A 22,139-nucleotide genomic window follows, 5' to 3' on the forward strand; every position below is an offset into this window, starting at 1 on the left:
ATATATTTTTGTCCAGAATATATTACGATCATTTTGACATTACATTTACTACAACCACTTAAAATAATGATAATCATAACTACAACAACAATAAAAATAAAAAAATAGTAACAATAATAATACCACATCATAAATTGAAATAAAATCAATAAATGAACAAAAAAATGACATATTATTTATTTCCTGAAACCTTTGAAATAAAACTTAGGTAACTACGGTACAAGGCCATCTTAAATGAAAAAGAAAGAAAAAAAAAAAAGATTTTTGTTCAGAATATATTTTTATCATCATTTTGCCAATACCTTTACTTCTACTACTTAAAATAATGAAAATTATAACAACAATAACAATTGTATTAATAATAATAATGTAAATATTTATTATAATATATAATATATAGTTAAATAAAAAGTAATAATATTAAGAATATTTATACTTAACTTGAATTATATATATATATATATATATATATATATATATATATATATATATATATATATATATATATATATATATATATATATATACATATATATATATATATATATATATATATATATATATATATATATATATATATATATATATATATATATATATATATATATATATATATATATATATATATATATATATATATATATATATATATATATATATATATATATTTATAATGTCAATATTGTTGAGAAAATATATTATATATAGTTTAATTTAAAATAAAAATATTAAGAATAATTATTCTTAACTGTAATAATAATAATAATATTAATAATGATAATGTAGGAAATCCTAATTTTTTAAATTCTCCTTTATTATTTTGATTTTTTTATCAGTCTCTTTTTTGTCTCAGTAGACTGGAGCCTGTCTTGGTAATATAATATTACTCAACCTTTGAGGGAAAGATGGGCCTTAAAATAAGATGCATTAATATTATCTTCAGTGAAATTCCTGTAAAGCAACCTGAGGATAAAAATAACAACAGCCCATTGTAAATTACTTCTGATTTTATTCAATGGAAAAAAAGACCTTCAGGAAAATACAGTAATTCCCATAGTACACACAGAGAGGACATAAATTAGAGGGGCATGGCAGAGAGACGTCTGAGGGGGAACATGTCACCTGGCACCTGTGTGGTAGAAATCATTTGATCCACGCTGCCACGCGGCCAGGGGCACACTGTGCACGATGCAGGATGGAGAAGAATCGGTGAAATCACACTCTAGACTGGTGTAATTCATAACGTGAGCAAAAAAGTTGATTATTCCTGTACACAAACGTCTAAATGATAGTACAAAAAGGGAATAATACAAAATACAAAAAACAGGGAGAAACTGCCCTCAAAATAAACCATAAATATTCATATCGATGCACATTGGTTTAACAAAACAATTGCTTCTGTAAACATTTCAACATAAGGTGTGCATTACAATTTAAAAACCACTGCAGTCGCATACTTATCCGAAGGGTTACATGATTAAAAACAAGACTAAAAACTAAACCAGAGTTTAAAATATGCCCCTTAGGTGGCGCCGTCTGAAGTGGTTTCGTAACACTGCTATTAGAACGTGTGACTTTTTGCCTTCTTTGCAGACAGTGAATGCATCTTTTCCTGTTTACAGTGAAGGCAACATCTTTACAGAGACGGGACAGGGGGGGAGTCCTGGTGCTGGATTCTGATCATTCGTACATGCACGGAGCTGCAGAACGGGTTTAACAGAGGGACAAAGTGATCCAGTTAAAAAAACAGAGGTCCAATTGAATCACGCTGGTTCGGATGTTCCTACAAACGACGTTATCAACCTAAAAACCTGGAGGGGTTGATCCTTGTAAGGCAACTGTAAAGAGATGAATGATGGATGTGACAGCGGGCTTCAAATCCTCTCTTCACTCCCTTTACCGTCACGTCCATGCTACCTTAACGGCCACCTGCTAATTCTGCTAATTCACAGTTTATTCTAGCCCTCATTAAAGGAGAAATCCACCTCGTGCGGGGAGGCTGCTCACATTTCCGGGTGCTGTGTGTGGTTTTATGTTCCAGTAAAAAGAAAACAGCTCTGCAGACTTCAGGAGGAGGATTATGAAACAGAAGATTCATCTTAGCCCTAAGTTTTATGACAGGTGTATGATCGTTAAGGTGGATTTTTCCTTTAAAACTCATCTGTGGGTGCGTCTGCGTTCATGAAGTCAGCGTTAGAGAAGAGGTTTGTTTTCTTCTGGCTCTAACGCAGCTTTGAAACGACCTTCCTCGTCCTTATTTATGTGCAGCGAGTCACATAGAAAATATACAGTGTCTGAAAAACTGGGGCTAATCTGTGTGGATAACACCAAAGCAACATGCTGCCATGAACAGGGCTACATCTGTCCGACATCACCTACAGTACGTGAGGCATGTAGTATGTACAAGCTGATATCCAGTACCCTGTTTTTATGGAGATATCAAGAAAGGTCCCTTAAAAAAATCTTCACTTTAAGGAGGAGAAGGCAAAAAAGTGAAGACACGGAGGCAGATTTACACGTCAGGCGTTATTTAAAGGAGGGAGACGGTGGCTGTGAACTAAGTGTTAATTGAAATCTACGGTGAGAGGAAGAGGAGTTACCTGAACAGAACCTGGACTAAACACACGCACGGTATCCGCCTTCTTCGATACAGCAACGTCGCGTTTAGCCTCGAATCGTCAGTCATTCACATGCTCAGTGTTTCCTCCGTCACACACATACACGATGCAAAGTTTTACTATGACACATAAAGATTTACCATCAACAGGCCACAGACCCCAGAAGAAGAAGAAGAAGAGGAGGAGGAAGAGAGGAGGAGGAGGAAGGGGATTGGCTCAAGGGTTAAGGTGGAAATAACCAATCCCTTCTTTCAGGATTACAGTCCAATCTGCTGAAGACGTCTCAGGCTTCTCTTCTTCATCGTCGTACATCAAAGTCACAATCTGGTGGTCTCTGCCGAGGTCGTGGTCGTCAGCTACCAGCTCATGAGGGAAGTGCGGCCCAGGGTCATGAAGTAGACCTGGCTGGCTCCTCCTTGGCGCACGGAGGCGAAGAAGACCTAAGAGGAGAGAGGTGGATGAAGCGCCTGTCGTTTATCGAACAGGGATTGAGGAGGAGTTACCGAGCTCTCACCTTGTCGTTCCTCTCACACAGGAACTTGAGTCTCTGAGCTCTCTTGTGCATGAAGACGCCGTCCAGGTGTCCCGTCTCCACCGAGCGGATCTCTATGGCCTTCTCGCCCCAGCCCATGATCTGGTTTGACCTAATGTAGGCTGCAGGGACACTCAGAGGTTACTCAGCTGAAAACTCTTCGAGGAAGAGTCGTCACTCTTGGCGACACTCACCCACAGAAGTTGGCATCTCTCCCCACTGCAGCACCACGTCCTTGGTGATGCGTCCGTAGGTGTTGACGTAGACGCCCTCGTCCTCGTAACAAACCAGCAGCTCGATCCCGTCAGTGTTTGGCAAAATGATGATGGCGTGGCACTGGATGCTGGTCTGGATCTGAGGAAGAGGAGGAGGAGAGGAGTTAAAGAGGACGTAGAGGACAGGAGCGTGATCAGAGGAAGAGGTGAGATCTTACATGTGTGGGCAGGTAGATGTCGTAGACAGCACCAGAGTCCACATCCACAGCATGGAAGCCTGAGCAGGAGCCGTAGATGACCTTTAACCTCTGACCCTCCTCCACCGTCAGGTCCACCAGCAGAGGCTTGTGCACCAGGTCACCGAAAGACTAAAGAAGAGACGAGAAGTTAGCTCGCTCAAAGTGAAGCGACGTGATGACACACGCACATCCACGCGTACCTTAAAGGCCATGAACTTGTGGTACGGTTTTGGAGCCCAGGCGTAAACCTCCACAGCGTTCTTCAAGGCCAGCACCAAGAATTTAATCCTCTCGTACTTAACTGGAAACAAAACAGACGCGTGTTAGTGTCGCACTCTTTCCTGTGCGTCAGCGTGAGCGCACAGATCGAGGACGTACCGACTTTATAGTGGACACAACCCTCCAGGTCGCCCACGTTAACCCAACCCTGCTTCTTCTCCACCTCAGGGTCGTTGTGCAAAATCTTGTTCCTCAGCCACGACAGGTAGTAGACCCTCAGCTTGTTCTTTTTACCTGCAGGAAGCCGACGACGTGAGGCTTTAAACTGCAGTTCAGAGAAATTTAAAAAGCCTTCATGCAGCGTGTTTGTACCTGATATGGTGACGAGGACGTTGAGTCCCTCCAGGACGTCCATCTGCTGGATGCGACGTCTGTTAATCAGCGGATAAACTTTCCCCTGACCGCTCCGGTCCAGCAGCATCAGACCGCTCTCTGTCCCCACCAGCAGGTTCACTCCTGGAGGAGACGGACGCACGGACATGAATGTTTAAATCCCCACAGGAAGGAGGAGTTGTCTCCTCTCATGCTCCTCATACTCACCCCAGAGAGCAGCACACAGGATCTCAGAGTTAAACCTCTTCTTGTATTTGCGGATCTCCGGCGTGTCGCTCGGCGGGCGCGTGTTCACCGGGTTCACGTTGACGACAGAGCCTTTACGAGACGCCTCAGCCCTCAGCGGGTCCGGGAGGCGTCCGTCCTGCCCGAACGCTGCTGCAGGAGGAAAGAGGAGGAGACAACGTCATGAAGGAGCTGCAGTAAGCTGGTTCACAGACTCAGTTAGTCCTGGACGTACCCATGTTGTTGAGCGAGCTGCCGCTGGATGGAGAGACTTGAAGAAGACGAGGGTCGATGAAGGGAGTGAAGGAGGAGGAAGACTTGTGTTTGGAAATGGAGCTGCTTTCCGACTGGGACTGGAAGAGAATCAGAGGAAGAGGAATTAATGTTTCTGTTCGGCACGAATACAAGTAGAGATGATGTGCAGCGTTAGTGCTGAAGGAAGTGATCCAAACACGCGTGTTAGTGGAAACCAGCAGGAGGATTGTCTGAAACGCTGCAGAAAAAGCTGTTATTCAAAAATCAACACGATCAAAGTTTGATTTCTGAAGCTCTGATTTAGTTTCCTCCATGCAACGACCCTGTTCTACCACCAGGAGGCACCAGTGTTAGCAGAGAGACAGTGGACTGCAGGTGCTCAGAGGAGGCACGGTGTCAGCCAGGCCAGCAGGGGGCAGAGGTGAGACAGAGTGAAGCCAGGAAGGGGAAGGACAGGGCATGGAGAGGCTCAGAGCATCGACCCAGGACGGACTGGATGTGGAGGATTTACAGGCTCAGAGGTGGAGGCGTGTAAAAAATAATCAGCTTTATGATCAAGAAGAGGAAAGAAATAAGAAAGATAAGTGAGATTTTTATAAAATAAAACAAAAGCCTCATTCTGACTCTCTATGTCTGAGCCTGTAAACTCTGCCGCACTCCGTCCTGGATCGTTGGTCTGAGACGTGAGGGTGACATACCTCTATGGCAGTGAACTGGTCCAGGGAGGTCTGTGGGGACATGGCAGGACTGGGATGGCTAGATGATGGAGGGAAGGATGAGGAGGAGGAGGAGGAGGAGGGGATGTTTGAGGATGAGGAAGGGGAGTGGTGGCTCTGCTGGATAAGGTCTGGAAGGTGGTGTATTCGGCCGGCAAAGCCGTTTTTCTCCAGCAGGCCGAGGCCGGGGCCAGCCGAGGAAGAGGAGGAGGATGAGGATGAGAGACTGACCAGCCGCTTTATTTCAGCGGTGCTCTGGAAGTGAGAAGAGGCAAACTTGGGCTTGAGCAAGCAGGTGGAGGAAGGAGGAGAGGAGTGGCTGCTGTAAACGAGCTGATATCTGTGAAAACCTGGTTCTGAGTTAAACTACGACGATCATGAAAGAAAACAACGAAGGAGAAGATGAAATCCTCCTCTCACCTGTCTGATCACCAGCGTCCCGTCCTTGGAGGGCGTCATGGCTTGGTCGCTCTCTGAGTCTTCCACCAGCATCGTCTTCGCCGACTCCGTCTCGCCGTTGCTCTGCCTCCTGCGGAAGCCGTGAGGGTATCTGACGCCAGGAAGCAGACGGGTGTTAACATTCATACGATACTTCAGTTTGATCGTGAAATGAGAAAGATGAATCTACCCACCCGGCTCGGGAGTCCTCGGCTCCAGAAGTGGACTCCTCTCCAGCCTCCTGGTCCACCTCCTCGTCATCTTCCTCATCGGTGGTGCCCGACTCTTCGCTGGAGGAGGAGTAGTCGGTGACTTTGTGGGGAGGCTTCACGTCGTCTACGGCGCGGAGCTCCTTGGCGAGAGCCGTCAGGTCCTGAGGAGATCAGAGATCACGTGTCAGCTTTTGTTTTCTTCGAGGACATGTCGTCGTTTATCAGTCAGGAGAGGGAAGCAGAGGGATGACATGCAGCAAGGCCTTGGAGCTAAAGTGCGTCTAAAACTTGGGAATTCATCTTTAGATCAGAGTTAATCTGGTGTCATAGCCACCGTGCCCTCAGATTGTGACTCCTAATAAAGCGGTTTGTTAGGTCAGCGTGGAGCAGAGAGGAAGGAGACACTTCCTGACATCCTCGACGGAGCAAACGAGCCGCGGTTTATCCAGAAACAAAGCCCGCTGAGATTAGGAGCCGCTCTGACAGGAACAAACAAACAGGAGGTGTGTGTTTGCATTCAAATCTGCAGGGAGTTAACCGCTAAGGTGCCGCGCTGATGACGGGGAAAGGGCTGTACAGGCAGGTCTCCTCATGATGCAGTGACAGGGCGATGGTGCAAGCAAAGCAGCGGGGTGATCATGTGATGTCTTACCGCGTCACCCTAAGACGTTCCCCAACAACAGGTTGAGCACACCAGGTGGAACAAACAAACAGAGACAGTTTTCACCCGTTCAGCATCAAACATCTCAACAGAACGTCTGAAACGGAGACTTACAGCAGGTCGCGTGGGCCGGGCGGCGTTCTTTTCATCCGGCTTCTTGGGGATGTTTTCAGGCCGCTGCAGAGGCGATCCTTCAGATTTAGAGGAAGCTGTGAGGAGACAGAAAGAGCAGCTTCAGGAAAAGAAACGCTCCAGGTTTTTGTTTCAGGCTACGTTTGCAGAATTTGGTCGAGTACAGTACCAGGGGACTCACAGCGTGGCCTGAAGCGGTCACCAGGACTGGCCTGAGAGCTGGAGTTGGAGCCTGACGAGCTGCCGCTGCCGGGACGGGGCTGCAGCTTCTCCACGCGGTCCCACAGAGGGCGCTGCTCCACGTTACTGCCAGAGAAAAGAGAGGATGGCGTTAACAATCAGAGGAAACAAAAGTAGGACAGTGTTGGTTTCTTTAAGGCGTTTCGACATACCTGCCGGCGTTCCTCTGCCCGCCCTGGTTCCCTGGCTGCGACGGCAGAGGAGACTCTCGGCGTGACAGGACGGGCGACCTGGATGTCGTCCTCACCGGGACCTGATGAAACAGATTCAAGCGTCTTTTATTTTTGTTTTCTGTTCACGTCAAAGTGTTGGGATGAGACACTGAGCTCAGCAGGCAGACGGACGTTCAGGATGATGAGTGGCGTGGAGGACGGGGGGAGGACGGGGGGACCCTTACCTTGGGAGGCACCTCCTCACTGCTGCCCTGGTGCTCGAGTCTATGAGGGTGGTGAAGGGGAGGTTGGGGCTGGGGGTCAGTGCGTGCAGGCGATGGGTGGTGGTGATGATGGTGGGGGTCCTGGGAGCGCAGCTGCAGCTGTGCAAAGTTAGAGGTCACACCGCCGCCGCCACCGCCGCCGGTCTCACTGAAGGACTGGGAGCGAGAGACGACGGGCGGAGCAGGAGGAGGAGAGGGGGCGGCGCTGTTGCTGCTTTTTAAAGCAGCCAGGTGGGACCACTGGACCTTTTAAAGGGTGAGGGAGGGGGGAGACAGGAGGAGGGGGGAGGGAGGGGAGGTGAAACAAGCAGACAGCACAGTGAGACATGAGGGAAGATGTGTGGTTGTTTAAAGATCATCACACACATGCAGCAGGCGGAGCACAAACATGATGGCGTGTGTGTGTGTGTGTGTGTCATGCAGGTGAGGGCGCAGGTTTCTCTAACGCTGCCGAGGAGCATCAGGGAGGAGGACAAGCTCAGAGGAAGGAGGAGGGAGGAGTTACCTGAGGCTCCATGGGCCGGTGCATGGCGGAGGCCTCGTTGGAGGAGCCGCCGTTGGAGAACGGTTCAGAGGAGCGGGGAGGCAGAGGGGGCTGCTTGGTAGGAGGGGCGGTCTGAGGGGAGCCCTGGATGTTCTTACGGTAGCGCTCGTCGGCCTGGGAGGAGGGGCGGGGACAGGACAGAGAGGAAGTCAGGACCAGGAGGACGTTACAAATAAAAACAGTGTTTTTCACACAGATCCATCCCTGGAGACGTCGGGAAGATCTTTGTTAATGACGCCAAACATTAGTCTGGGCCTCAGCCATCCACATGCATGACCCAATCCACACGTATGGAGTCACAGCAGCCATGTTACAGAGGACGGAGGCTTCAGATAAAACAGGAAGTGAATAATCTTTATTATCCTGCTGCAGTGATGTTTTAGTTCGCAAAGAGACGTGCAGAAAAAAGCTGGCTGCGATTTTTAAAGTCCGCCTTTAACTTTTTATTCAGAGTCGACTAATCTGTCTGAAGTGAAAGCATCGATGCAGAAGTTAAAACCGAGAATCTGCAGCTCGCAACTCAAGCAAGAAGAAGAAGAAGAAGAAGAAGAAGAAGAAGAAGGTGGAGAGAGCAGGCGGCAGGCGGCAGAGCCACGGAGGACGTTCACCTCTCTGACAGGCTGACTGACGGCCTCCGCGGGCTCCAGACTTTCAGCCTGAGGAGGGTCAGAGTCAGGGGGGCTTTCAGTCTGAGGGGGGCAGGGGGAGTCTGGACGAGTCTCGTCAGAGTCGTCAGGTAACGTCTGAGGTGGGGCCTGAGTCTGAGGGGGCAGGGTGGAGGTCTGAGGTCTGTTCAGGTCTGAGGGGGGTTTGGTCTTGTCGCCGGGCTGCTGTTTGGGTTCGTGCTGCAGCGACAGCAGGTACGCTTGCTCCTGCTGCAGGCGCTTGTGGAGCCGCTCGGCCTTGCGCTGCTCCTCGAGCTCCCGCCACTTGAACTCCTGTTGCAGAGTGTGGGGTTGATTCAAGGTGGTCAAAAGAGGCGGGAGAGCTGGCGGCCTGCGTTTGCCTGACTGAAAGCAGTGCCAGCGTTTAATTCCTGTCCTCAGAACACACTCACACAGAAACACTTCATCATCGCCTCTTTAACCACAGCTGGACTAACTCAGACTAACTCAGAGGGATGATATCGGCGTTCATCATGACATTAAACGTGTTATTTCATGTGACTGACCAGCAGCATGGCCTGCTCGCGCAGCAGCTGCTCCTGCAGCATCTCCAGGTGCCTCTGCTCCTCCTCCAGCTGGCGTCTGATGTACTCCTGAAATCAAAGCAGAGGCGCCGACGTCACGAGCGTGCACCAGGAAAAGACGACGTGCTTCACAGGAAACAAACGCTAACCTGCTCACGATCATTCCTCCTCTTCTCGTCCTCGGCCCGCCGTCGCTCCTCCTCCTCTTTCCGTCTGCGATCCATCTCCTCGATGCGCCTCTTGTCCTCTTGCTCACGGCGGCGCTGCTCCCGCTCCTGCTGCCTCCTCATTTCACGTTCACGTCGTTGTTGCTGTGGAGGTTCAGACACGTCAGTATCTCATCGTACGAGAGCGTCACGCCACCTTCGTAAGACAAACCTCACCTCCTCCAGCCGCCGTCGCTGCTCCTTCTGCTGCTCGATACGTTTCTGCCTCTCAGCCAGGAGCTGGCGCTTGTACTCCTCCTGCTCCCGCAGCTGCTGCTCCTGGAGGAGCTGCTGGCGGCGCAGCGCCTCAGATCGCTCTTTGTTTTCTTGCTGCAGGCGGATGAAGTCACGGCGCAGAGTCGACTCGCCGGGGACGTTAACGATGGAGCTGGGTGGAGGGAGGAATCAGGGCGTGAGAGACGAAAGAGTTTTAAGGTTTGATTTACATCTGACGCCTCCTGAACTTACCTGGGCTCTCCCTCCTGCTCTGGAGGATCCTCTTCCTCCTCCTCGCTGCCGCTGTACTCGTACTCGGTCTCATCTGCGCAAAAAAGACGAAGAAATCTGGCTGAGCAGCTCAAAGAGCGAATATCTGAAAAGGAGTTGAGGCGTGAAAACAGACGCACCTTTCTCTCCTCTCTTCTTCTTGGTCCTGTCGATGTGGTCTTTGAGCTGGATGCGGACCTGCCTCTCGTTGGGCTGGTCTCGGATGAAGGGATGCTTCAGCAGCTGCTCCGTCGGGGGGCGCTGGGTGTAGTTTTTCACCAGACAGCTCTCGATGAAGCTGAAGAACTTTTTGGACCTGTGAGGACGGAGGAGGAAGAGTCAACATCTCGACAGCGGGTGGCGGAGCACCTCGGAGGATGTTAATCGAAACAGATGTTTAACCCTCACACACCGTGAAAACTCTGAAATATGACACACAGATATCCTTTTTTTCCTGGATTTGTTTGTTTTTTTTTAATATCAGGAGCAGCTCTGTGCTCTGTGCCAGGAGAAGCTGAGCGTGCCAGAGCAGGTGTACCACAGATGTGTATCTCAGCTGATCTGAGGTCAGCGATAAACATCATGATGCAAAAACCTACACTGAGAGAAGCCAAGTAGGAAATTCAGGCATAAAAACATTTACAAACCTCCTGTTTTATTTATAAAGGAAAAAGAGCAAATCTTACCATTTTTTGGATTTGAGCCTCGGAGGAGGATTTCTTGGAATAAGGAAGAGAGCACGCATGGGGTGCATGTCACAAAGCGCTAGAGGAAGAAGCACACGTACAGATTATTAATGAAACTTCAAAGCTGCACAGGTGAGAACGCAGAAAAAAAAAGTTACTCACGTGGCGCTCCTTCAGCCATCTCTATAGCCGTGATCCCACAAGACCACAAATCACTCTGCAAGAAAAGACCACGCCCAGTCAGCGAAACCACAACCAGCAGACCTGTTCAGACAAATCAGCGTGTTCGCAGGTGTAATACACCTGTTCAGAGACTTCTTACTCTGTAGTCGTATGTAGCGTCTGGGTTCTCGTCACAGGCAATGACCTCGGGGGCCATCCAGTAAGGAGTGCCGATGAAGGTGTTCCTCCTCCCGACTGTGCGGTCCAGCTGAGCGCTCACACCGAAGTCGACTGTGGAGGAAACACGAGAGTGTGTGAGATTATCTTTGTGTCAGACCGAGCCAGATGGTTTTGGACCACATGTGTAGGGATATTTTTGACCAGATATCTTTGTCCTTGTTTAAAAAAAAAATCTCTGTCCACCAAGGTTATAATAGTTAACTAAAACAAAACTAAAAACTAAAATTTAAAATACATTGCAGTTAACTCAAACTGAACTATCTGTAATAGTTTAATTTCATGTGAGTCTGACTTTATTGTTACAATTTATTTTAAAATTATTTTAAAATATTTTTTTATTATTTTTCTTTAATTAATGTTAACATTATTTTTATATAATTTATGTTTATATTATTTTTATCTAACTTATGTTATAAAATTATTTTCAAATAATTTGTTTTTATTGTTTTTATTTAATTTATGTTAACATTATTTTTAAATAATTTATTTTTGTATTATTTTTATTTAATTTATGTTAAAATTATTTTTAAATAATTTATTTTTACATTATTTTTATTTAACTGATGTTAAAAATATTTTTAAATAATTTATTTTTTATTATTTCAATTTAATCTAAGTTAAAATTATCTTTGCATAATTTATGTTATATTATTTTTATTCATTTTATGTTTACGTTATTTTTATATAATTCATTTTATATTATTTTATTTTATTTATATTATATATATAATTTTGATTAATTTATGTTACCATTATTTTTATATAATTTATTTTTTTTACATTTTTATTTAATTTATGTTAACATTGTTTTTATTTAATTTATTTTTATATTAGTTTTATTTATTTTATTTTAACATTATTTTTACATAATTTATATATATATATTTTTGTATTAAGTTTATTTCATTTTCATGTGTTTAAGGCAGCAGCCAACAGTTCAGTATCAGCATTGACTGAGCAGTGACCTCTATGTTGGACTTGAAAATAAAAAGTATTATAAAATATTTACTCTGACCTTTATGGATATGCACCTGGTTAATAAGGTATGAAAAACTAAAACTAAACTAAACTAAAACTTAACTGAAACTAATCCTTGTTGCAAAAATCAAAACTAAGCACTGTCAACAAAACAACAGGCTAGCAAAATGTGAAAACCATAGAAGAAGAATGTTATGTTTGCTTGTTTACGTACCTTTAGGTGAGTATATGTGTGTCAATATTTACCTTTTTTACCATATAAAAAAAATCAATAAAGATATTTGAAAAAAAAGTGTAATGTGTGTTAAGAACTCACCCAGCTTGACCTCTGCGTTCTCAGTCAGCAGGACGTTCTGGCCCTTGATGTCTCGATGGATGACGTGGTGGGCGTGAAGATGCGCGAGACCCTGAAGAGACGAGCGACAGAAAATTAACGAGAGGAAAAAAAGAAAGAAAGTGAGGAGAGAGGATGGATGTGAGCTCACTCTGAGGATCTCTCTGGAGATGTAAGCGATCCAGTCCTCTTTCAGCTGGTTCCCCTTCGTGTTCTTCACCAGGTCTGTGATGGATCCGGCTCCACAGAACTCCATCACCAGCTGGAAAACAGGTCATCAGGAACGTCAGGAACGTCAGGAACGTCAGGGGTGAAAGCTTCTTCTCTCACGTGGATTTGAAGACTTACCCAAAGCTGGTCGTCGTGTCCTGGGGGGCTCTTTTTGATGAAGGCGCCGTAGTACGTGGCGATGTTTCTGTGGTGGGAGTACTTCTTCAGCATATTGATCTCCAGTTTAATTTCCTCCTCTTCATCCTTGAAGCACGGAGACAAAACACACACATGGATGAGAGCGCAGTAAAAAAATAAGTGTTTATTTGAGCTGTGGATGAAGATGAGGAAGAAGACTTAAATCAATTCTCTTTAATATTTGGGGTCAGGGGAAGCAACGTGACAACGCCTGGTGTGGGTTTAATCCAGCGTGGAGGACTTTGCTCTGAAACAATGTGCGATGAGTCGTCCGTCTACCGGCAAATGATTCCTTTGTTTGGGGATTAATGATGCATGAGTGAGCCGCGCTGGACGGAGGACGATGACATGTTAGAAATAAAAGGAGGTGCGTGAGATCGATGAGCGTCTGAGGAGGAGAGGAGAGTAAGGAGTGTCTTGTTTATTCTGGGGAATATCCCTTTAACAGTCGCTGCAACCTGAACTAGCTGACCTGACAATGATTAACAGTGACACAGTGATTGGACACATGCTCAGCCTGTGTCCCTCTTAGGTTACAGCGCAGACAGGGAGTACAGTAGGAGTAGGAGGAGGAGGAGGAGGAGGAGGAGGAGGGCGTGGCTGTGCAGATACGTCTCAGTATTTGCTCTGATTTTGTTTTTTCAGGCGATAACACGAGCAAACTGAGGAAGGTAAATCTCTGCGTGCATCGTAAGAGCTGCTGCTGCATGACTCGTCTGAGTTGACGTCAGCTTTTCTGTCCCCCGCTCCCTCCTCTCCCCTTTCCCATCCTCCCCCTCTCCTGCTCTGCTCTGCTGTGCAGCTGTTGGATTATCACACTCCTCGACAGCGAAGGCCTCGGTCAGGTGGGGAGGTGAGGGGGAGATGGACACAATCATATAGTGACAGAAAGAAGAAACTACTAACTGTCTGCTTCATGCCAGACACAAACAAGATGACGCACGGTAAATAATCAGCGATGGAGACGATTACAACAGCTCAGGTACGCGTTCAAAGTTCACACCCGTAGTAAACTCAGAGTCTTCATTCAGCACAGGAAGTGATGTCGCAACACGGCTCACATATGACAACAAATCAGGTGAGGTGTCACTCTGACTCATCCTGACGTGAGGAGTGGCAGCAGGCAAGTCAGGGCAGAGAGTGCAGGTGTATTTCAGGGTTACTCTTCCTCCTCTGTGTCCCGCGCTCATTTCCACGTTTGCATCTGCAGAGGAGCCCTGCCACAGCTGAATGACGCACTTCACTCAATAAGCCTCCTGTTGTTGACCCCTCCTCCTGCTGTTAGCTACAAAGCATGGCATTCTCCTCTTTTGGAGGCGCGAAAACATTTAGACGTCAGATGTGAAGGAATGTCGATTCATTTTAATACCAAGCAGACGAGAGCTGGCGAGGCTCTTCAGCCCGGGGTCGCGTTTTAACAGAAAAGATGAATTTACATCGAGATGCAGAGCGGGGAAACAGGGCTCGTCCTTACCTCGGTGACGTCCATGACTTTGATGGCAGCCAGCTGTCCAGTCTTGACATGACGTCCCTGTGAGGAGAAGAGGAGCAGAGATGAGGGTCAAACAAAGCTGATTGTGCTTCTTTCTGTGTGTATGAAAATATGTATGTGTGGTAAAAAACACAAATTTGTTTAATAATAAAATGTAAATTGTTATTAATTTAACATATTTATTCGTCAGCAATGCTGCGTTCATGTCCAGTAGGAAAATCCCCTACTCTTCCACTCCCTCACAGTCACAAGGATGCATTTAGGTACTAAAACATGGTACCTTTTGATTTTACCTGGATCCTTACTTTCTAAACTTCATCGTTATGGATTTCAGGATTTATCATACAGTTGGTTTGCCAGTTATGTTTTGAATCGTGAACAATTTGTTTATATTAATGGTTATGCATCATCCAGAGCTCAATTATCATATGGTGTCCCTCAGGGCTCCATACTTGGTCCTTGTGCACATCAATGATTTAGCTTCTGTGTCTTCCACCATACAACCTTGATTCTGACTAACAATAATTTTGATTCGTTAATTAGTGAAGCTAATTCTGGAGTAGGAATATTTTCAGAATGGTTCCAGATAAACAAGTTAACATTAAATATAAAAAAGTCTAATTTTATTATTTTTACAGGTAAAAACAAAAAATACTGCGCTTGTATTGAATCTTATTTCTTTTTCTTCTTATATTTTTATTAATAACTCAATTTGGAGAGGTATCTTTGATAAGCCCACTTTGGGGTTTTTATCTCCTGCACTATCTTTTATTTATTTATTTCTTCTTTTAGGATTTTTTATTCAGTCAACATACATTTTACAATATTTGTCACAAAATAGACCAGAATTCTTATAATAAGTAGTGACTGAAAAGGCATAGGCAGAAGCCAAATGCTTATCTGAGTAGCCCATATATTTAAACAAAGATAAGCTACCAAAAAATAAACAAATAAATAAACAAACAAAGATCATATTGAGTCTCCAGAATTGGGAAGAACTTTTGCACAACACGAGGAAAGAGAGTTTAGTTTTGCATTTTCTTTTCAATGCCAGTGTAATTGTTTCTAATTTATGGTGCAAATAAATAAAAATAAATCCTAACTGTAAAAGAACTTAATCCGATACCCATCCCTACCCACAATGCATCTCAAACTTCCCAAATGAACTGTTTATTCATGTTACAGCCTCTATCCCACGCTATATGCAGTACGTACCCAGCTATAGCACCCCAACATTCCCAGACTCCTTTGCTCCCCTAACACCCTCCTGCCACTCCTTACATAAACAAAAGACCAAAATAGAGGCCTCCCCCCTGCTCCTCCCTCCCTCCCCCCTGGAGAGGAGATAAAACGTGGGACATTTCTGGCGTGGGTATTCCCCTCCTGACTCTGAGGGACGCTGCAGCGATCGAGCTGCTGCGGCTGCTGCTGCTGCACCGGTCACTGCAGCAGCAACTGTGTCAGGGACGTCGATAGAGACGGCACCGACCTCCTGCACACATCCAGACACACACATCCAGACACACACACACCAACACAGCAGCATCATCTCAGCCAGTGCATTCCATAGTCAATTGAAACTGTATGGATTATGACAATAAAAGCCAGGCAGGCTTAGGGGCCCGGGCTCTTTTCACAGGGCAGGACGGAGGGGGGTGAGAGGGACACTTTACAATGCTTTAATCCTCCCCACTTTGATCCCAGGGGTCGCCAACACAAAAACAACACTGGAGCTGACATTACGGCTGTCAGCTCCCCAAGCGCTAGCTGCTAGCGCTGATGTTAGCAGGAAGAAGTCAGTGTCAGCCGGTTAAAGGTGAACTACTCCTCTAGTCCAGGTTGAGATTAATTCCTACAACACTTCCTTTCCTCTGAGTATAAAGTGTTTCCTGCGAGAGCTTCTTCCCCATTAGCCTGATTTTACAGCCGCACAAACCCAAACGTGTCTCCAGTTTCTGGGTGGAGAGAGGCTTATCTAGACCGCATCATTATTGCATCCTGATACCACAAAACAACCGGGTTACGCAACATTAGCATATGAGTAATAAGACGCCTGGATAACACACGAGTTCACTGACTTGTTTTTGTTCCCTAAGGTCATCCAGATGCTTTCTTTGAAATGAGAAAGTTTGGAGACAAAGTCCTCCCTGGAGATCTTATGAATTCATTATTATTGTTTTTATTTTTAAGGAAGGGGAAGCAAAGAGGATGAGATGGTTAAATTAGAAGATTGATAATCGTTGGATCATCAGGGGGAGCACTTCCTTGGGCGTGTCTTTGCTGAGGTTATCCGAGGCACCAAGCAATCACTCGGCGCTCCCATCTCCTCTCCTCCCGTCACAGCTCCTCTTAAGCGTGGCCAGATGTGCTGCTGGCCTCTCTCCAGCTCTCCACCAACCGATCAGCTGACTGACTTTGTGCTTTGACGTTAAAATCTACAGAAACAGCTAAATTAGCAACACGAGGAGGAGAAATCAGTTTTTAACAGGGATGGACAATACGGATATGAATATTGCTGTTAGGATAAAATAAAATACCGGCAGCTAATGAGTAAATATCTGCCTATATTCATACTGATATATCTTGCAATCCCTACTTTTTACTTTGGCTAAAACAGTGCTTAAATCCTGAGCGACTGTTAGACTGACCCGTCATCACCCGCATGAACAGGTTATTACCAACAATCCACAAACACACAGTTTGATACAGGAGTTGCTGGTCTACCTTCTGCTGCCTTAATAATTTGCATTTTGTAATATGAGCACTTTGTTTTGGAGCATTTAAAGTCACACAACCAAAAACTCCTAAAGTGATCCAAACCTTTTCGAGTTGTTGTCCCTGCTTTAAACAAAAGGAAGCCTCCCCGCTCCCACAGTCTTAAAGATTTTAAGTGCCCTGTTGTGAAACCAGTCGTACGTCTCTCAGGGCGGATTTTCACTTAGCCCGAGCAGTAATGCTCTGCAGCATCGTTAGTGGTCTGTGTGGAAAAAAGGGAGTGCTGTTTCCCATACGCTTCCCCACACAGCTCCTATCCGCTGCGGCCTAATTGACCAGAACCTCTCCCTCCCTACCTCTCTCGCATTAATGTAAGATCCATCACACTTGGCAACTCTTTCAAAACGCTGGCGGGTCTCCAGCTCGCTGTTTTCCACCAACAGGACTCCTGGCTCACACTGCCGCTGCAGCTAACCAGCCATGTAGGTGCAAAACAAACGTGGTTTCATATTATTAGTTCACACAGCGGCGGAGGGAGAGCTGCTCTGAAAGGTCACCGCTGAGAGCGTGTGTTTGTGGTGAGGTGTGAGCTGGTGGAGCTGCAGTAATGAGGGATGGATGACCCCCTGCGCGGGGTCGCGTGAACATCTGAGGTGACATTTGAACTGGGGGAGTTGGACGGAAGGTGATAAAAAGGCAGGTCAGCAGATACACACACTTCTGATGGATGCTGGGAGCAGAGAGGATCAATCAGGAGGAGGAGGCAGCACATGACATCCAGGGCTGCGCCTCGCTCCTGCCGCTCTGGGCTCCAGCGCTGCTGCTGCTGCTGCTGCTGCATACAAGCACACTGACCCAATTCTCACACACGCAGCCTCTGCCCTGCCTCCTCTGCTCCTCACAGAAGAAAGGATGAGGGGAAAAAGAAAAGGAGGAGAGGTGGAGGGCGATGCAATGAGAGCAGAAGAAGATACGTGAATGAGAGCGCGAGCACGCAGAAAAAGCTGAATAAGAGTCTGAGAGAGGAGGCCAGCAGAGTGACTGTGCAGTTATTGATCCCAGTGCAGCGCTCGGCTTCTGGACGGGATCAAAGACGAAGCCCGAGTCTTTCCTGAGGATGAAAAACCAACTCCTGAACACTGGGTTTTTGCAGCTTGAATCAGAAGCTGGCTCTGCTTTTCTTTACTGATGATTTCAATTATCAGCTTTTCTAGGGCAGCCTTAAAGTTAAGTCCCCGTCCTAGATCTGGACCAGATGTCTTGCAACACAAGAGCGTCTTTTCTCCCAGACAGATTCAAACATTAGAGCGTTTCTTCGAAGAGCTGTCAAGTGGAGGCTCTGAGGAAAGACAGGACAGAGACTGTGTCGTCCAGTAGCGCCTTTTTGTCTCATCTCACACACACACAGAGTGTTTCTGTTCAGGCGGTGTGGTCAGTCAGGGGACGTTGCAGGTCTTGTGACACCCATTAGGGCGAGGGTCGACATGGACAAAGAGCCGCTCTGGGTCTGAATCGGGGAGAAAGTGTGACACGGTGTGGGATCCTCGCCTTGGCGGCCAATCAGCTTCAAGGAGCTTCACCAACACAGGAAATGGGTAAAGATGTCCACGCTGAAGAATAAAGTGAGCGCTCAGTCACATGACTCTGCTGGTGTTTGTCATTGAGTTCTGGCATCACACCAAATAAACCCCCGGTCAATTCAGCAGAGAGCACGCACATGATGGTAAGAAAACACTGGTGGGTCCAGCCGAGGCACTCCCTGTGGATGCAGGGTGGGAGGCAGGTCAGCAGGGGCTCGGCTGCCTCCGGCTCTGACTATATATGGCCTTTCGGTAGAGCAGCAGGGAATCTTCCCAGCATACCATGCACAATTTGAGGAATTATGTCTCGGTCTGTGTTATCATTACTCATTACGCTCCTCCGTTCAGAGCCAGGCACCTGAGATCGTTCACTGAGCCTGCTGGGTCCGAGCCAGCTGATAAGAGGAGGAGGGAGAGGAGCTGCTGCTGCACTTTGAGCGCTGTGCTCTCACACAGCTTTGTTTTAAATAACTAATGACTGAGCTCAACTGTTCTGCACACATTTCATGCAACGCTTCCGTAGTCTGTGCAAAAAAGGTGGCGACTTCTGCAGAGATGCTCCTGTGATCCTGTTTATGGAGGTAAAGAGGTTTCAGCTCATGATGTCACTTTCATTACGTCTGGACTGTAATCTGCAGCCTGGACAGAGAGGCTTGACATGGCATTTTGGGTCTTAGAGGACGGTTTTCTGCGTTAAGCTGCGTGTTGTGCAACACGGAGGAGATGCATGAGGAGGTTTTAGTGGGATCTGATCCAAAGCCAGGCGTGATACGTGCTAATCCAGTTTATAAATGAGCGTGGAGTATTTTAACTGCACAAGAAAGACAAGAAAAGGGGCATGCACCAGACATTAGCTTGCAGGATGTGTGCATTTTCAGAAAACTTCTACTTCTGCAGTAAGGAATAGGATGTTAAATGAATGTTAAATCTGCACTAAAATGCTGAATAAGGCACTCTGTTCCCTGAAAACACCTCAAAGGAATCAAAAGTCACCACAAATCAAAAGGCAAAGAAGCTCGGCCACATTGTGTTATCTAAAAAGGCCTTTGCAGTCTGTGACCAAGTGCTTGACAAAGCAGAAAAAAAGGCCTCAGAGGGAGAAGAAACTCCACCCTGTTTCAGTTGGGGGCCTGTTGTGATTATTCAGTCGGTTGGAGTTTGAAACCCTGCAGACAAACTCCTCCTTTCTGTGGGTTTGAGCTGACTGACGGAGTGGAGAGACCCAAAGAGTGAGGGGACAAACTCAGCTTTGTGTGAGTGGTGGGCAGGTTCTGTCTGGAATTGGACAGCTGCTCCTCTACAGCTGACCCCCTCCTCCTCCTCCTCCTCCTCCTCACACTGCACATGCTCACAGGCCACATGCTCATTCAACTGTTTAACGTGACAGTCAATGCACTGATCGACGGCTGATCGAAGAGAGGCTGCTGCAGGGAGCTGGAGCAGTAAAAGCAAACACTTTGCTTACACAGTTTAGCTTATCTCATGCAGGCTGTTACGACCGTGTCTTTGTGTCAGACTAATCTGACAGCCTCTCTCTAAGTATGAGCACCATTCCCATACAGCAGCACTCGCAAATAGAATTAGCACTGGACAGTGAATGGAGCGAGAGATTAAACGGGACAAAAAAAGACAGAGAAGCAGTAATTCTGAGTCCCATACGCCCGGCTCAGAACCATCTGGCTGGAAGATAGCATGCGAGCGTCACACTTCTTTAATGACTGCTTCTATCTGCGCTGCACAGAGGCTGATTTCAGGTGGCACATGCACACTGATGAGCTGAGAGTGTGCAGGGGGGATCCTGAAGTTCAGCACACCAGGGGATCGAATGCAGGTCACTGGAGCACTGTGGGCCTGGAATTTAATACTTAGCTCAGTGCACGAGCAAATTGATGTGCTATTTAGCTGCTTCTGCTAACCTGTTAGCTGCTTGTGCTAACATGCCTGATGATTGTGCAGCATTTATAACTGCAACAGAAATCCACCACAGCATAAAATAAAGGATCTGGATGCTGCAGCTAAATAAAACCATGTCATACAAACATTTTTTTTATGCTTTTTGCAGAAAAATTCAGAGACAGGTGCAAAATACCATCCCCATCACACAGAATCCTTATAGACTGATGTGTTATTACTCTTTAGCTAAGACTGCTCATGCATTACAAAGGGTTGAACCAGACACAGACAATGCTAGCAATGCATCCATGTGAGGTTAGTTAGCACACACATCTCTAATTCTACATTTGGTGCAGACAGGCAACAAACATGAGCCACGTTAGCTGCAGAAATCACAAAAGAGACACCCCTCATCCACATCTTTGACTCCCACACTAGTGCATGCTTCCTCTCCTCCTTGGCGATGTCTTTCAGCAGCAGTAATGTTAATTTTTTTACAGAGAAACGCGACACCAACAGCAGATGGCCCACAGAGTGGGATTCCCATCCGCTGAAGTGTAAAAGTCCTGATTTCTAGAGGACAGAAAATGTGCTTTTCATGACATCAGGCTGCACACAGAGGCCACCATGATGAGTCTCATGACAGATTTCTCCATCCTGGCCTCCTCATCTACTTTCAGTAAAGCAGGTGATGTAAGATAGGTGATGCATCAGACAGCAGACTGTCTGATTCACTCTTTGCACACATCTCTCAGCTGAATAATTAACAATAACACCACAGCTCATGCCAAAAACAAGCTTACACTACCAAGATCTGCAACATCTCATCCTTCTTTTCCAAGCACATTTTAAGTAATGGGGATTGAAATCCAGATCAAGTCTATTCAACATGATTTGTTTAGTTTCTGGGCTTCATGAGGAGGAAAAAAACATAAGCTCCAGACTAAAAACAGGACAGGCCATGCACTGCGCCTCCAACCAACCTTGTATACTTGTCCATAGGTGCCATTTCCAACTACCTCCACCAATTCAAATATCCCAGCTGGATCCTGAAAAGGAAAAAGACAGATCAAGAGTCAGAAAAGGGATACTTTGATTTATTTTAAATGATCAACATTGTGCAGGGTGAGCCAGCTGTTGCGCCCCGGTCTCCCCTACATGCCAAATGCATCCCGAACAAAGGAAAAAGCAGACACTGGCAACACCTCGCTACGGCTCAGCGGTCATTTTCAATACTTCAGCTGTTACATGAAGACACACAGAGCTCCAGGTTTACCCTGCTGCTGTCAGGCACAGTCCAGATTCTGTGATTGATCGAGAAATCTACAGTAACAGAGGGTAAAACATCCAAAAAACACACACAGGCTCGGTTCGGCTGCACTCACCCGCAGTGAAGCCAAGTCTATGTCTACTAGACTTTTAGCTGGAGAGTCGTTCGCCATCTTTCAAATTAAAGCCGAGCTTTCCTTCGTGTGGACAAAAAAGAACCGCCGCTCGAGCATTTGCGTGGGCTCCGGCGGTTGAAGCGATCAGAGGCCGTCGTGTTTTCCTCTCCGAGGGATCCGCTTGTGATCGGCGATCGCTGGGCTCGTTACTCCATGTTGAGGTGGCAGCAGCGGGCTCCCTGTCCGCTCTCTCCAGGCTCCAGCCACTGGTGACACGGTAGACGAGCACTTCCGCTCGAGGGTTTCAAAA

General features: G+C 46.4%; 1 protein-coding gene across 5 annotated transcripts; it reads right to left on the bottom strand.

The window, feature by feature from the left end:
- Positions 1-1,002: 1,002 nt before the first annotated feature.
- LOC141786189 (mitogen-activated protein kinase kinase kinase kinase 4-like) lies at positions 1,003-22,098 on the bottom strand. Of its 5 annotated transcripts, XM_074664934.1 has the most exons (32): positions 21,830-22,098; positions 21,428-21,493; positions 14,239-14,295; positions 12,705-12,830; positions 12,508-12,618; positions 12,339-12,429; positions 10,965-11,095; positions 10,805-10,859; positions 10,643-10,721; positions 10,097-10,272; positions 9,939-10,011; positions 9,648-9,858; positions 9,414-9,575; positions 9,247-9,333; positions 8,684-9,085; positions 8,037-8,189; positions 7,493-7,777; positions 7,248-7,348; positions 7,025-7,161; positions 6,838-6,932; positions 6,045-6,223; positions 5,833-5,962; positions 5,395-5,667; positions 4,677-4,794; positions 4,424-4,594; positions 4,196-4,339; positions 3,983-4,117; positions 3,805-3,905; positions 3,584-3,733; positions 3,345-3,504; positions 3,133-3,272; positions 1,003-3,058 (listed from the first exon to the last, which is right to left on the bottom strand). In XM_074664934.1, the coding sequence occupies exons 1-32, from the start codon at positions 21,884-21,886 to the stop codon at positions 2,975-2,977; spliced, it is 4,440 nt and encodes a 1,479-aa protein (XP_074521035.1). In that variant the 5' UTR covers positions 21,887-22,098; the 3' UTR covers positions 1,003-2,974. The 5 variants fall into 5 exon arrangements, with proteins under 5 accessions (XP_074521035.1, XP_074521036.1, XP_074521033.1 ...); XM_074664935.1 differs by lacking the exon at positions 8,684-9,085 and having other exon boundaries at positions 1,004-3,058; positions 7,037-7,161; XM_074664932.1 differs by lacking the exon at positions 8,684-9,085 and having other exon boundaries at positions 1,004-3,058.
- Between the last annotated feature and the right edge of the window lie 41 nt (positions 22,099-22,139).

Source organism: Halichoeres trimaculatus, unplaced genomic scaffold, assembly GCF_033239565.1.
Source record: "Halichoeres trimaculatus isolate MK-OKI-2021-1 unplaced genomic scaffold, fHalTri1.1 fHalTri1_scaffold_24, whole genome shotgun sequence".
Taxonomy (NCBI): domain Eukaryota; kingdom Metazoa; phylum Chordata; class Actinopteri; order Labriformes; family Labridae; genus Halichoeres; species Halichoeres trimaculatus.

What these genes read in the sequence shown, in the direction of transcription:
- LOC141786189 (XM_074664934.1), bottom strand. Translation starts at nt 21,886, where the DNA reads ATGGCGAACGACTCTCCAGCTAAAAGTCTAGTAGACATAGACTTGGCT. An exon ending in AAGTCATGGACGTCACCGAG is followed by an intron (nt 12,831 to 14,238) that starts GTAAGGACGAGC and finishes CCGTGCTTCAAG; the next exon opens with GATGAAGAGGAGGAAATTAA. An exon ending in ACCAGTTCACTGCCATAGAG is followed by an intron (nt 4,795 to 5,394) that starts GTATGTCACCCT and finishes ATTCTCTTCCAG; the next exon opens with TCCCAGTCGGAAAGCAGCTC.